The 15345-nt window shown below is 50.6% G+C and overlaps 1 protein-coding gene across 2 annotated transcripts in view; it reads right to left on the bottom strand.

Moving 5' to 3' along the window:
- Positions 1 to 385: 385 nt before the first annotated feature.
- The window catches only part of TBX4 (T-box transcription factor 4), a 32715-nt gene continuing 17755 nt past the window's right edge, over positions 386 to 15345 (bottom strand). Inside the window, exons 6-9 of one of the 2 annotated variants that reach the window (XM_034942639.4) lie at positions 6707 to 6859; positions 5525 to 5613; positions 5175 to 5404; positions 386 to 2590 (exon numbers count right to left, since the gene is read on the bottom strand). In XM_034942639.4, the coding sequence (XP_034798530.2) occupies positions 1971 to 2590; positions 5175 to 5404; positions 5525 to 5613; positions 6707 to 6859 (1092 nt within the window). In that variant the 3' untranslated portion in view covers positions 386 to 1970. The remainder of the gene's footprint in view (positions 2591 to 5174; positions 5405 to 5524; positions 5614 to 6706; positions 6860 to 15345) is intronic. The other variant, XM_008967149.6, reaches the window with a different exon arrangement.

Raw genomic sequence — 15345 nt, 5'->3', positions numbered from 1 at the left:
CTGCTCTTCAGTTCCTTTTCTGAAGCAGCTGCATAAATCCCACCAGGAATTCCCTACTTACGAGACCACTTCCCCCAAATGGCCAGCTTATGTGTTGACTGCTGAAAGGAGACAGATTCCTGCTTTACTGCCTGCCCGCCCTTCTGGGGTCTTTGTGGACCCTGGAGTCCAGATTCATAACCCAGGGAGTAGCATGAGATCAAAGGTGCAATTGCTCTGTGGTCCTAAGTGACTTCACTGTGAGCTCAGAGGCTCCACGGTACACGTGTTCAGAGGTACTGAGGGCCTTACCTGACACTTGAGAAAAAAAATACCAGCAAAAAAGAGGCAGAGGCCATTGCAGAGCCAAGAAATGACAAGTCAGTAATAAAGAGCATCCACACACTTCACAGTTGTAAAATGGCTTTATGTTCCGATATGCAAAATAAAACATCCATGCTATATAACAAAACACTTGAAGTTCCATATCACCTGTTAGCTAATGTGTTTTCTAAAAAAGCCTTATCTGTAGTGTGTGTGTGTTTATATATATATATATTTATTTATATGTTTTATCTAAACCATTCTTAGTTTTTAATATCAAACATGTAATAAAAATTTAAATAGATGTCTTTCCAAATACCCCCTCCAACGTTTATTTTTATTAAGTTCATTCATTTGTAGAAAGCAAAGCTGAATTTGACATGTGGCCTGCATTTGTGAGAGAGAGCGATATATAATATATATATTTATTTATATAATATAATATATAAATAGCTATTCAGCATGCAAAGAGTTTAGTGATTTCCCAAGTTTGATGGAGAGTTCACCCCAGCCACACTGATGGCCTGGTGGTGTTCAATGCTAAAACGCAGGGCTGAGGACTTTGTGAGCGCCACACTGGAGAATTCTCTTTGCTCCTCTGAGCTCACCGGCTGAATTTACTGGAAGAAACAAATTTTTTTCAACTATCTTTATTTCTGTTGGCCTTTCTCGCTCCAGAAGCGTAGATTTTCTGAGAGCAGAACAGGCCCTGGAGATGCCAGACATCAGCTCCAGTGTGGCCTCCTGGGGATGATGCCAGCTGAGGCGTGTTTCATAATTGCCCATCATAGGATGCAGATGGTATGGTGCCTGGGAGGCCGACTCTCCACACACCAGAGTGAGAGACTGTATGTTGGGGACCTAGGGGGAAGGGCTCTGTACTTTATTACAAAATCTGAATGATGACAGAGATGCTACTGGTTGCATTTTCCCTCCTCTTGAAGGGAAAAAAAAACCTTTAAAAATACCCCTCAGGTGACATTTAGCCCATGACCCTTTCCGAACGTCATCCCTCAGACCTCAGAGCCCCAGTCATCAATGTCTAGGCCACTCACTGAGCAGCCAGCTGTACTATCAAAGTACACATTGTGGCTTAGCTGAGCCCACCTCTCAGGCAGTCTCACAGACTCTCCAGAAGTCAAAGGAGTGGGCCTCCTGCTACCAAAACCAGAGTCTCAGCTCCCCTTGCAAAGAGAAGGCCAGGAACTCTAAGGTGTGCACAGAGTCCTCACACCCCAGCAGCGAGAATCTTCCCGCCCCAGCAGTGAGAATCTTTCCCCATGGGAGAGACCTCCCCACCTGGCCCCTGAGTAAATCAACCATTATAAAACCCTCTCAATAACTCATATGAACCCTCCACTCCCATCCCACCCATGGGTATGTCAAGAGATGTCAGATAACAATAGACCCAGGTCCTGCAGCCAAAATCACTTCTTAGATAAATGTGGTGTTTTTTTTCCTTGTCATGACCTCAGTTGTATGTCAGAAGATGGATGCTCTCCAAATACATACATGCTCGTGTATACACACACACACACACACACACACACACACACACACACACACACACTGGAATACCTTCCTGTGTTTCTTGGTAGAGTGCAGGCCACCCACAGAGGTTAATACTGGAGCAACACGGTCCCGGGGCTATGGAGGAGACGTGAGAGTCATCCGTCAGTCCAGTTCTCCACAGTCCCCATTCCTGAATGGTACTGTAAGGAAGATTCTCGGGACAAGGAGAAGGTTTGAGAGTAGAGAAACTCATTGGCAGCATTTAGATGTGGCGAGGGTGGCTTCCTCTCACACCCTGGGGGGAGGCCGCGCTCTCTTGGGAATGAGGTGCTGGGCCCCCGCTCTCGGACCTGAGACTGGGAGAGCTGATTGTAGACACTGAAGTGGGCATTTCCTGGTGGCTGGGAGCTCTGAGCGGAGAGGGTGGGCAGCCGCGGCATCATGGTGGTGGCGGTGAAGTGCGTGGGGAAGGGCTGGTACGGCACAGTCTCCATCGTCTGCACGCTATAGCTGGTGTACGGCGACACTGAAGTCCACATGTTACAGCTCAGCGGAGGTGGGGGCAGGTCGTCCACCCCAGACACCCCGGCAATCTCGGGCCCTGAACCTGAGTACATACATGCTTCTCTGGGGGTCACCTCACTGCAGTAGGAGGGGCTCAGCATTTGCTGGTCGTAGGGAGGGGGGGAACGGAAATAGTGATCCTCCCCCACCGAAGAGGGGGCTTCCAGATAGGATCGCTTGCAAGGTAAGTCCAGGTGGCGGGTACCGTCTGCTGAAAGACAAAGTAACATTCAGGAAGAACCATTTCCACCAGCCCAGGCCCCAGAGCACCCTGTTGGATGCTGGGACAGCCTGTCCTTGTCCCTCTGGGCCCGCCCTCCCCATGTTGCCATGGCACTCCCAGAGCCATTTCAATCAGCCACAGCTTTTATAGGGTTGCAGGCACCAAGAAGTGGGCAGATTACGGACCCTACTCAGAGGCCACGGGGGACACCACATCACCGGACACTGAGGGCCAGGCTTAGCCAGGCAGCACTCGGCTTTGATCCTTCGCCAGCTTGACTCTTGCAGAGTGAGAGGCCTTGGTGTGCAGTGGCATTCTCAGGCTAGGCCCTCCCTGGCCAAGGAAAGTAGAGGCACTTGCCAGGCCAGCCCATGCCCAGAGGCCACATCTGTCTGAAGTAGCCAGAAAATTAAGGCCATGAGGTTTCTGCCTCCATCCTCAGCTCCCAGGAAGACCTCAGGGAGCCAAAGCCACTTGTAGGCATGTTTCTGTTGCTTTTAGAAGATGAACTAACCTCACATGTGTTTAAAGAAGAGCCATCAGATTTTTACTACACAGATTCCAACACCACAGTGTCTACAAAATTAAGAAATAGAACTGATAATAAGTGTAAAAGGTGACATACTTTTCAGGCTAAGCAGATACTCTGGGGAAAGATGACATCAGATGCCACAAATCATGTATGTGTGCCTTTCGACATCCTCCACAAGGAGGGCCTAAGTATCTGGAGTGGCATGACCTCCCCTGGGATCCAGGGCTGACCCAGGCCTGAGGGTTTGGGGAGCAGCCCACTGAGCCAATTTAAGAACACTCATCCGGGCTGGGTGTAGTGGCTCACACCTGTAATCCCAGCACTTTGGGAGGCCAAGGTGGGCGGATCACTTGAGGTCGGGAGTTCGAGACCAGCCTGATCAACATGGTGAAACCCCCATCTCTACTAAAAATACAAATATTAGCTGGGCATGGTGGCATACACCTGTAATCTCAGCTACTGGGGAGGCTGAGGCAGGAGAATCACTTGAATTCGGGAGGCAGAGGTTGCAGTGAGCCCAGATTGCACCATTGCACTCCAGCCTGGGAGACAGAGAGAGACTCCGTCTCAAAACAACGACAACAACAACAACAACAACAACAAAAACCCCACACATCCATGGCTCATCTTGGCCTCCCTCCTCCTGTTTTCTCCAGGGATTCATTCGGGGAGCTCTGTGTGTGCACCCACGGGGCTGGAAGCAGAGGGGCTAAATGGGTGTGAAGGCCTCTGCTCACCTCTCTCCTCTGCCCCTGCTGGTGGCATCTGCCCTGCCCAGGGAGACCTGCTCCTCTCCCTTGCCCAGCTCTCTCCTTTGCCCCTCACTCAGCCCGATTCTCCGTCTTCTCTCCAAATCCCTCTCTTCTCCCTGAGCTAAGCTCTTGATCCTGGCAGGTGGCCTACTCACTCTAGGTCAAGACTGGGCAAACTTTTTCTGCAAAGGACCAGATAGTAAATATCTTAGGCTTTGTGGGCCGCAGGGTATCTGTTGCAACTACGAAACTCTGCTGTTGTACCATGAAAGCAGCCGTAGACAACCTGTAAGTAAATGAGTATGGCTGTGTTCCAATAAAACTTTATGGACACTAAAACTTTAATTTCACATAATGCTCACATCTCATGAAATATTCTTTTGATTTTTTTCAATTGTTTTGAAATGTAAAAACTATTTTGTACAGGTAGCAGGCTGGGTTAGGTCCGAAGGCCACAGTTTGCCAACCCGTGCTCTAGGTCATTGAGTTCTAATGAGACTTGTACAGGGGATCTCGGAGCTCTGCTGGGCTAGTCCCTAGGACCAGGGCTGAGGGAACATTCCAGATGGCAAGCAAAAGTCCCCAGGCTCATTCCGAAGGGAATTTCAGCAGCCCCATGAGGTCTTCTGGTGGAGTAACACGAATCATTGCAATTCTATCCATGGAGGAATCAAGACCTGGCACAGAGCACAGATGTGATGGTGCCCAGCTCCGGGCTCCTCCTCTTTACGAAGAGGCCTGGCACACAGGGTGCTGTGGCTTGTCTTCCCAGCCCCCACCTACATCCACAATAGCTCATCTCAACTCTCAAGCAGCCTCTGCAGATCCTGGAAGGAATGATTGGGTGGAAGGCCCTGCACGTGAGACACCAAGTCCTCCCTGTTCTGGAATTGAGGTTGCTTTGACAAATAACAGCCCCAATCCCAAAACCTCTGGACTGGGAAGTGTCAGCCTCTTCCTGCACTTCCAGGCAGAGCCCAGCTCACCCCATGAGGCTCTCAGAGCAGTGACTGCAAAGCAACACGTGGAAAGGTGTCTGGGGACACCGGGGCTACAAGCTGTCTGTGAGGGTTCCAAAGGCAGCATGAGAGATGAGAACCAGCATCCCTGCACTGGAAAAGATGGCCCTGCGCCCAGCTGTGATCCCTAACCCTTCAGGCCCACTCTCCCAGGCCACACAAGCATGAGATGAGTGTGTGTGTGTTGGGGGGGGCGCTGCAGAGTGGTTTCGGGGAGAACCTCACCGCTCCTCTTACCCTCTAGGGCTTCTAGACCAGGAGAGCCCTACCTCGTCTTTTCAGGCAGTGATAGAAGAGGCTTGAGTCCCTCTGGGTGGGAAAGGTGCTGAGGGGCAGGTCCTGCGGCTCCGCGAGCTGTGAGTGTGCCCCGTTCTCGTGCTGGTAGTGCTGGAGTGCCTGGTGGGTGCCGAGCAGGGGGCCCACGTCTGGTGTGGCTGAGAGCTGGGGGGAGATGAGCCTCTGCCTCATGATGCTTTTGGAAATCACGGGGTATTCTTTGCTGAAGGGGTGGGGAGGACAGGAGGAGAGACAGGAAGAGAGTGAAGATACATCGAGGGTCACAGAGGCCACGTGCCTGAATCCCATCTGCCTGCCCCACCCCCAGGCTACGCAGCCCTACCTCTGCAGTCGGGCCACACGCAGGTCACTGTCATCACTGCCCCGGAATCCCTTGGCAAAAGGGTTGTTCTCAATTTTCAGCTGGGTGATCTGTGGGGAGAAAACACATAGGGTCACCAGTGTGAGGCACACAAATGTGTCTCAGTTTCCACATTTGTAAATGGGATCATAACATGTAACCTCCCTCCCTCAGGGGTCGCTCTCCAGCCTCACCGCTTCTCAATACCGTCCTTGGGGAGGAGGGTGGGACTGGACTGGCCTCTGGCCTTCCCTCCTCCCCAACCCCAGGCACAGGCAGAACTGGGGCAGGTCCGGGGAAGTGGGCCTTGCCATTCACACCTGGTTCGTCCCTGGCTCCCTACTCCTCACTCTCCACCCTCTGATTCTTTCTCCTGCTCCCCAGCCCTCTGCACTGCCGGGCTTCTGTCCCCATGGGTCTCTCCTGGGGACCTGTAACATCTTCCCAGTGAGCATCCCGGGCCTGCTGCCTGAGTCTGTGCAACTACATCAGGCTCTGAGTGACCGTTCTAGATGCAGTTCCGACTCTGTCACTCTTCTGCCTAAAATCCACCACAGCCACGGCCCTTCCCCAGTGACCCCTGCCCACCTTGCCAGTCCCCGTGTGCATACTGTGGAAAGCAGACGGGCGGCAGAGCACGGCTGTCAGTGACTGGGACGCAGTGGGGGTGGCCGGGCTGGGCAGGGCAGTAGCGAGGGTGGGAGGTGGCTGGGGCACCTCCTATCACAGCCTGGGAAGGGCCTCCGCTCAGGCTCTGCTTCCACACCCCAGCTGACCCCACCCCAGGGCTCCTATCCCCATTCCCTACCCCTGTCTCTGAAGGTACCAGGAGATGAACCAGGAGAAAGAACATTGTGGAATGTAAGGGCCCAATGCTCAAACCACAAGGCAGACTCCAAGCTCCTGGTTTTTACAGTTGCCAATTTTCTCCATTCCCCAAAACACAGAGACCATAATTCCTCTGTGCTGGAGATGGACATATCTAGGGTCCTTTTCTGTTCATCATTCAATTTGCTCACGGCTCCGAGGGACTCTAGGCTTCTGAGGTCCCTGCACTGGGCCTGCCCAAGCCCTGCTGGGACTCTGGCTTCACACTCTGCCTCTCTGCATGGTGGAAGAGAACGCAGGGTGGTGTTAAGTGGGGCTGTGGGGCAGTGGCTGTACCTTGTGATTCTGGTAGGAGGTCACAGAGATGAAGGAGGTCTCTGGGAACACGTGGGTGCAGAAAGCAGTGTTTTTGGAGCCGAAAGCATTGTTCTCATCAGCCTTAACGATGTGGAGCCGTGGCTGGTACTTGTGCATAGAGTTGAGGATGATCTGGAAGAGAAGGGTCTCATGCTGAGCTCCAGGTCCCCATCCGCAAGCCCCAGGCCTTTGACCTCATTCTTCTGGCCCTGGCCTGGTTTTTCTCATTCTCCTCAAAGCCCAGGATCCGGGGCCTACCGACCAGGACTGGAGCTCCCAAGTGAAGAACCAGGCCCCTGGGCCCCAAACTCTCCCCACCCCAGCCCTACTTAGCCTCTCTGCACCAGCACTAATGCCCAGCTCCAGGCCCTCCTTGATGTGACCAGTTGATTCACTGTGGTAATGGAGAACTTGAGTAAGCCCTTAACACTGTCAAAGCCCACTGTGAACTCAGCACAGTGTAGCAGGTGGAATTCTGAGCTGTCAGCAAAAGTCCAGGGTGCCACCGAGTCACTGTTTGATCTCAGACAAGTCACTGGGCTTCTCTGTGCCTCAGTTTCCACATTTGTAAATGGGATCATAACATGTAACCTCCCTCCCTCAGGGGTCCCCCTCCAGCCTCACCTCTTCTCAATACCCTTCTTACACATGACCTGCCTCTTCTAGAAATACTTGGGTTTTGCAGGATGAGAGAGAGGGAAAAAGCTGAGGAAAATGTCCCACTGTAACTTTTTTTGTCACATTGCTCATTTGTTCATGCATTTCTTTTCTTTCCTTTCTTTCTTTCTTTTTCTTTTTTTTTTTTTTTGAGATGGAATCTCACTCTTGTTGCCCAGGCTGGACTGCAGTGCCGCAATCTTGGCTCACTGCAACCTCTACCTCCTGGGTTCAAGCGATTCTCATACCTCAGCCTCCCAAGTAGCTGAAATTACAGGTGTGCTCCATCATTCCCAGCTAATTTTTATATTTTTAGAAGAGACAGGGTTTCACCATGTTGGCCAGGCTGGTCTCGAACTCCTGACCTCCAGTGATCCGCCCACCTTGGCCTCCCAAAGTGCTGGGATTACAGGCGTGAGCCTCCGCACCTAGCCTTGTTTATGCATTTCTCAACGTTCACAGAGGCCTGCTGACGGTGTGCTGGGGAGACCCAAATGTATCCTGCCTTCAGACCTGCCTAAGGCCGCTCCCAGCCCTCAGAGAAGCTCTTCAAGCGTTCAAGGTGCCAAGGTAGGAGACGGCACAGTTTCCAAAATAGTGCCATAGAAGGCAAGAGGCCCCCGATCCCAAGGGCCCTTGAGGATGCCATGGGCTGGGGGAGGCGGGTTGCCGCGGCTGGACAAAGCTTAGCAAAGCGCCCTGGAGGCGCGGCTGCCAGAGCCCCCGGGGGCCGCTCACAGTAGTTGCTGCTCCAAACCTGCTTCATTTGGCTGCGCCCCACGGTAGCAGCTGCATCATGTGCCATTAAAATGTATTTTTTATCGTTGACATTTGCCAGACGCCCTCCCCATTGAAGGCAGGACCAGGAATTTGGGGCATTTTATCAGCCCTGCGGCTTCTGTTAACCCTTCAGTTTCTGTCCTGGCCAGGCCAGGCGGGCCCTCGGGTCCCCTTCCCCTCTGAGCTCCCCTCTCCGTAGCTGGCAGTGCCCTTTCCTTGGGTTGGTCGTTGGGCTGCCACCCTTCTAGGTTTCCAGGGATGGGACCTGGTACTGACGCTTAATGAAAGGTTTAACCTGTTAGTGACCAGAGTGCCAAGAGAAACGCCAGAGTCAGGCTCTTTTATGGCAAGCCTTGGCCAAAGTCTTAGTCTGGGAAGACTCTGCTCTTATCGTGCCCTGGGGCACAAGGATAGCCTAGAGAGCCAGCTCAGCTGAGGAATGGGTGGGCCAGGACCTGGGCTGTGGGTACTGGCCTTCCCTGGGCTCCTCGGTTGAGCTGGGTGACTCCATCCAGCAGGAACCACACTTTCTGCCTTCTGCACTGGCCACTCCCGCCTCAGCCCTCAGTGACAAACCTCCGGACCTTCACGAGGCAAGTACATAACTCCCAAACCCCAAACCAGGTCCTGCAGCTGGGGACCTGCTGCCCGACTGGGGGCCTGCCAGGTGAGGAATGCAGAGTGAGGCTACAGGACACAGGTCCCGCTCAGAGAGGCCTCGATGTCTGTCCCTTTCCAGGACGCTGGGGATGCTCCTGTGGCGAGAGGAACTGGGCCTGGAAAACACCTCCCAGCCCCTTTAGGTGACTCCATCACCGTGCACTATTCACAGAGCTGCAGGCATCCACAAAGGACCCACGTTCCCGGAAGATCCAGCAATGGAATACCAGGGAGGTGGCCCGATAGCTCCAGGAATGCCCAGTTCCTACCTGTGCACCTTTGCACATGCAGGTCCCTCTGCTGTCTTGATCTTCCTTTCCCATTCTTTTCTCACCTTCTGGGCCTAACATCTCTTCTAGGAAGACCCAGATCTTCCAGGAAGTCTCAGGTACAAGGGCCTGCTCTGAACGCCCAGTTCTGAAACTTACTTCTCATGTGTTATCTACCTGGTTGTCATTCTGCATCCTAGTGGCTTCCTATTTCTTCTTGTCCCTTCAATTAAACTCTAAACTCCTCAGGAGAAAGGGCTATACCTTTTATCCTTTTGTACCTCCAGGCTCCTTTGCCCCCAGACAGGATCTAGTGAGTGCAAGGTCGGGTTTGAGAGTGGGAAGATCTGGGCCACGACCACAAACCCTCCGTGGGAACGTGGGCAAGTCCCCTCCTCTCTGGTCTTTGCTTGCTCACTAAAGACGAGATCATCTCTAAGGCATTTCCTAGGTCAAAAGTGGTGATGAAACATGTGCAGAGATGATCTCCCATGAGTTCCCCGATGTTCCAGCTCCTTGGCATGAAGGCCTCCCCCAGTCACTCTAGCTCTCCAAAGGTGGCAGCACAAAGGGAGAACAAAGACCATGGGCTGAGAGAACCCAGGACAGAGCCATAGGCACCAGCACCTCATGAAGGCTGTGCAGGACACTAGGACACATGGCAGCAGCCACCCTGCTCCTGTGACACCTGGGCAGTCACAAGCAGTTGTGGGCTCGTCAAAGCCCTGGGTATCATCATCAACTCCCCTTCTCCTCACTGTCATCCACCTCCAGGTCCACTCAGTGACCGATTCCTGTGACTCTATCTATAAAACAAAAGCCCCTCCATTCCCTTTGCACACCCCTGCTTCAGGCCCCACCATCTTTGGCTGGGCTGCTAGGACAGCCTCCCCCTACCTCCATCTACTTTCTCTCCATTTCCTCCTGAAACACATCCCATCAGTTCACTCCCCTGCTCAGAACCTTCTGGGAAATTCAGGAAGATGTGCATTGCTTAAGAGCAGGGCCTTTTGTATTTCCTCCTCTTTCCCCCACATCCCCTCCTACCACTGCTGCCAGTATATGGGGCTCAATAAATGCCTTATATACACAATCCACCTTTGATTGTTCCCTCTTGACCCTTGGAATAAAGGCCAAACTCCTTAGCCTGTCAGACAAAGTCCCTGATGACTAGGGTGGAGAGAGTGCCCAACACATCTTCCGAGGCAGGGAACCAGCCAGGCTCACAGGGAAACCTGCAAAGAGGGAAGCTGCCAGTCCTACAGGGGCAGGTGGGAGCCACTAGGTGAGGGTAACCCCGGTCATAGAGAAGTCAAGAAGGGTGCAGACGCCTTCATGATCTCTGTTCACCAGCGTCAAGTCCTGAGCAAGCTCTTCTCCTTCTCCAACCATTGGGGTCCCCATCTATGAAGTGGGGCCTTTGACTAAGTGGTCCCAAACACCCCTTCTGACTCCGACAGTCTAGAACCTGGACAGGTATCTGGAAGAAAGTCCCACCCATTGAGCCAAGACAAGTATAAACTTGAGCCTTAGCCCCATCAGCCGGGAGAATGTGAAACCAACTCAGTGACTCACACACCTGGCTTTGCTCGGAAGTTCCTCAGGCGCTACATTAAACTACTTTGCCAGGGTTTCACATTTATATTTGCTGCAGAGGATATGGGGCCAAATGGGCCAGCCACGTCAACAACCCCACTACATGACTGGTTCCGTCATCATCGTTTCACAGAAATGGGATTCATTATGTTCTGGCCACAATTCAGAAGCCTGTTCTATTTTAACAACTGCAATTGTGCCAAACATCCCTCTCCTCAAGAGATCGCCATAGCGTGCTTGGCCAATAAAGCCCAGATCTATCTACATTGGAATCACAGAACATTAGGGCATGGAGAGGCAGGCCATTGAGATCATTCGTGTCCAGCTCTCTAATTTTACAGATGAGGAACAGAATGCTGGTAGTGGAGACGTGACTCGCCCAGGAACACACAGCTGGTTGGAGACACAGTCTGGAGCAGGATCCAGATGGCCTGTGAGAGAGCACACACTGCTCTCAACAAGCTCAGAGTTAATGAGAAGGTGCCAATTAAACACTGTAAGGGACTTGGGTCAGCAGGCCCTACAGAACACAGAACACATGTTATCTGGATGCTAGCCCCTCAAGAGTGTGGCTAATGTCCATTTTGTCAGATACTAAAACCAGATTTACCCTGCATCATAATTTTACTTTCTGTGACTACCTTCTCTATCATCCTTCTGATCCTCCCCGGCCCTACAAAGAGGTTAGGACAGTGACAGGATCTCAGCTTAAACACCAAAGAAGGAAAGAAAGAAAACTGAGACCCCGGATGATAAGAGGTGCATCCAAGGAAAATTCAAACTAGATCTAAGTCAGGGAGCCCATCAGCCCACTCAAGAGGCCTTGCCCAGGGAACCTTAGGCATCACTCCCATGGGAGCAACACTGGGGTGGTACCGTGGGGCCTCCAAACCTTCCTGCCTTCTGCCACAGCAACAGCAGTAACAGCTGGCACTTACTGAGCATAGCTTATGTGCCAGGCCCTGTGCTAAGCCATTTACATCCACCATAAAATTAATCTTTACAGTATCCGTATAAAGTAGGCATTAATTATTATTGCCCTTATTTTAACAGGCAAGGGACTGAGGGTCAGGGAGGTGCAGGCATTTGCCCAGCATCAGACAGTCGATTTCAGGCACAGCCAGAATTGGTACTAGTTTCCAAGCCTGAGTTCATACCTTAACCTGTCTGGGGAGGGTGGGACCTGATCTGGAGTTCAGGGCTTGCCACATTGTCAGGGATCAGCAAATGTGGGAGGAAAGGAGGAAAGAGGGAGATAAATAGCTCTGGGTCCCCACTGGCAGATTAGCAGCATAAGCTTTGGGGGGACATCTGCCCCTGGCAGAGGAAGTGGCTTTGCTGTCTGATTACCACCCCCTTCAGGAGTTTCTCATGCACTTACCATCCACCAGCACCCACTGGCTTGCCAGACATGGTGGCTAGGCACTAGGATGTCACAGTGATTGGAAACCTCATGGTTTACTATCTGGTGGGGTAGTCACATAGTAACCCCGAAAATGAGCAGAAATAAGTGGTGAGAAAATGTAGTGAAAGAAAGACTGCATTTATCATGGTAACAAATCAGGTGACACACCTAACAAGAAACGTGCAGGGCCATTTCAAGGAAACCTGAATACATTTTGAAGAACCAGAAAACCCTCAGCAAATAGAAAAGCCTTCCTATCAGTCTTCTCTAAGTAAATTTATAATTTAAGGCAAATCCAATAAAAATACAAATAAGCTCCTTTTTTTAACACTACAAGCTTATTCTAAAATTTATGTGAAAAAATAGACAAGACTAGCCAAGAAAACTCTGAAGAAGATCAAGGAGGCCCAGTCCTGCCAAACACTAAAACCTATTATCCAGTCTCAACAGTTGTTAAAAGACTGGCATGTGAACAGGCACACATTCATATAGGGATTTAGTGTTCAGAAATAAGGCACCTCAACCAGGGGAGGAAAGGGGACAACTCAATTAGTGATGCTGGGACAACTGGATAGCTCTGTAGAAAAAAAAAAAAAATTGGATTCACACCTCAAATCAATGCCAGGATAAATTTCAAAAGGATCAATGGTTTAAATGTAAAAATAAATCCATAAAATACTAAAAGAAAAGTCCCTTATAAGTAAGGAGGGGGGTTAGGGCTTTCAATAACTCAAAATCCAAAATCTATAAGGAAAAGACTGGTCAATTCAATCAAAAGCATCGGTGTGGGAATATCACTACAGGCAAAACCAAATGACAAATGATAACCTGGGCATGTGTAACTCATCACAGATAAGAGCTACATCCTCCTAATTTATAAGAGTTCCTAGAAATTGATATCAAAAACCTACAAGAAAAATGAGCAAAGGATGAGAACAGCAGTTCGCAGGAGAGGAAATTTATTAAAAGAAGATGCTTAACCTTACTCATAATAAAGGAAATGCAAATTAAAGCTAACACTGATATCCACATTTCACCTGTCAAACTGACAAAAATCCACAAGTTTGCTCTCCCACCCTTATTGGTAAGGCCACAGCAGTGGTGGAAATAGATACATCAGTACAGCTCCCATGGAGGGGAATTTGGTGATATTTTCAAAGTTACAAATCCATGTACCCTTTGAACAGGCCATTTATCTCACAGATATACTTGGCACAGCATAAAATGGCATATGTACAAGCTTAATCAGAAGAGCAAAGAATAAAAAAACATCTAATTCCTTCAACAAGAACTGGCTACATGATTTCTGAAACAATCATTTTGATAAAATTCTATGCAGCTGCAGGCCGGGCGCGGTGGCACACGCCTGCAATCCCAGCACTTTGGGAGGCCGAGGCAGGTGGATCACCTGAGGTCAGAGTTTGAGACTAGTCTGATCAACATGGTGAAACCCTGTCTCTACTAAAAAAAAAAAAAAATACAAAAATTAGCTGGGCATAGTGGCAGGCACCTGTAATCCCAGCTATTCAGGAGGCTGAGGCAGGAGAATTGATTGAACCCGGGAGGTGGAGGCTGCAGTCAGCCAAGATCACACCATTGCACTCCAGCCTGGGCAACAAGAGCGAAACTCTATCTATCTCAAAGAAATTAAAATAATAATAATTCTGTGCAGCTGCAAAAGGGATGAGGAAGCCCTCTCTGAATAGACTATTCTCCAAGAGATATTATTAAATTTACAGAGCAAATGCAAAAAATGTTTCTATAGTATGCTACCTTTTGTGTGTAAAAGAGGGGATTCCAGATTACACATTCTGCCTATGTGCAAAAAAAAAAAAAAAAATGCTGAAAAGAAATTGGTAGCCATGGTTGTCTGTACTGGGGGTTGAAAGAAACAGTGGATCAGGAACAAGTAGAGAGAGATGTCGTATTGTAGACATTTTAATTTATTCAATGATTTATGTTTAAAGCTTGTGAAAGTATTTCCTATTCATAAATAAAATGTTAAGATGCAAATAGGTATAAAATTATAACCTTGGCAAGTACTAGCATGAAAAGGTGCATAGTGCTCTGACAGCATGGAATGAGGACCCCAACCTTTCTCTCTGAAGAAGGTGCATTTGAGCTTGGATCTCGCAGCTCAGGAGTAGCTACCTAGGCGAAGAAGGTGGGAAAATAGTCCCAGGCCTAAAGGTGTGGCAGTCAGGCCTATGCCAGTTATGAAGCCCAGTGGCTAGAAGGAAGTCGCATATTAAGGGGACTAATGCGTGCTACTTTGTGACTGAGGAAGTGCAGCCCACACCTCTAGCCCAGGGGCTAATGCAGCCCCTCCAACAGTTGGACTCACTGCGTCAGAAATCATAAACTGGCCCTTCCTCCTCAGCAATCTGGGACACCTGCATGCCACCATTTCCTCATCGTGCTACAGGATACAGGTCCCACCTATGCCCCAGCGAGGCCCTCCCTGACTTCCTGAAGCCCAGGTATTGCTAGAAGCTTATTCAGAAGAGGAGAAGAGGAAGAAAGCCGAGGGAAGCAGTTTCCTTTCCCATCTCATAGTCGCCTGGCACAGGACCCTGCTGGGCGTGGGAGGTAGTGGCAGGCAGGAGGGACAGTGGGCAGGCAGCTTCTGTGGCCAGCAGAACAGCAGAAGCAAAGCTGAATTCAGGCCACCTGGAGGCAGTTCATCCAGCCCCAGCCCCATGGTCCTTTCTGCTCCCGCCTGGCCCAACCTCGGGACTGGAGCTGACTCCCAGGTCTGAATCTGCCCTCCTGAACCTGCCTTCCAAGGTTCAGACTGGAAAATTCCTTGTGGATTTCTGCTGTGAAGGCTTTCCTAATCCCACAGCAAAAACCCACAAGGAGTGTTCTAGTGGGAGCTCAGTCCTTTTAGGAGGTTCTGGCCATGTGGTCTGAGAGGTTCCTGTTCCAGGGCCCCATGTACCATACAGGACAGGCTACCAGGCCCAAGACTTCAATCTAAGGTCCTCAGACTTCAGAGAAGAGCAGCATTCATGGAAGAAAGGAATCTTGAATGATAGGAAAACCCGGATTATCCCAAAATAGCTGTTCCACACCCCCGCCCCCGACAGTCAGGGCTTCCTGTTCTTTGAAGCCTTAAGGCACCAGCAAGCAGACACATGGGCTCTCAGCCACCCTGCTCATCTCCTGGGATGAGGAAATGGGATGGCTTGGGCCCAGGGATCTCCAAGCTAGAAGGACACTGAGTCCACCTGTTGGACCCCAAGATGATA

Source organism: Pan paniscus, chromosome 19 (assembly GCF_029289425.2).
Source record: "Pan paniscus chromosome 19, NHGRI_mPanPan1-v2.0_pri, whole genome shotgun sequence".
Classification (NCBI taxonomy): Eukaryota; Metazoa; Chordata; class Mammalia; order Primates; family Hominidae; genus Pan; species Pan paniscus.
Note: the sequence above shows the minus strand (reverse complement) of the source record. Positions and strands in the feature narration are given on the sequence as shown.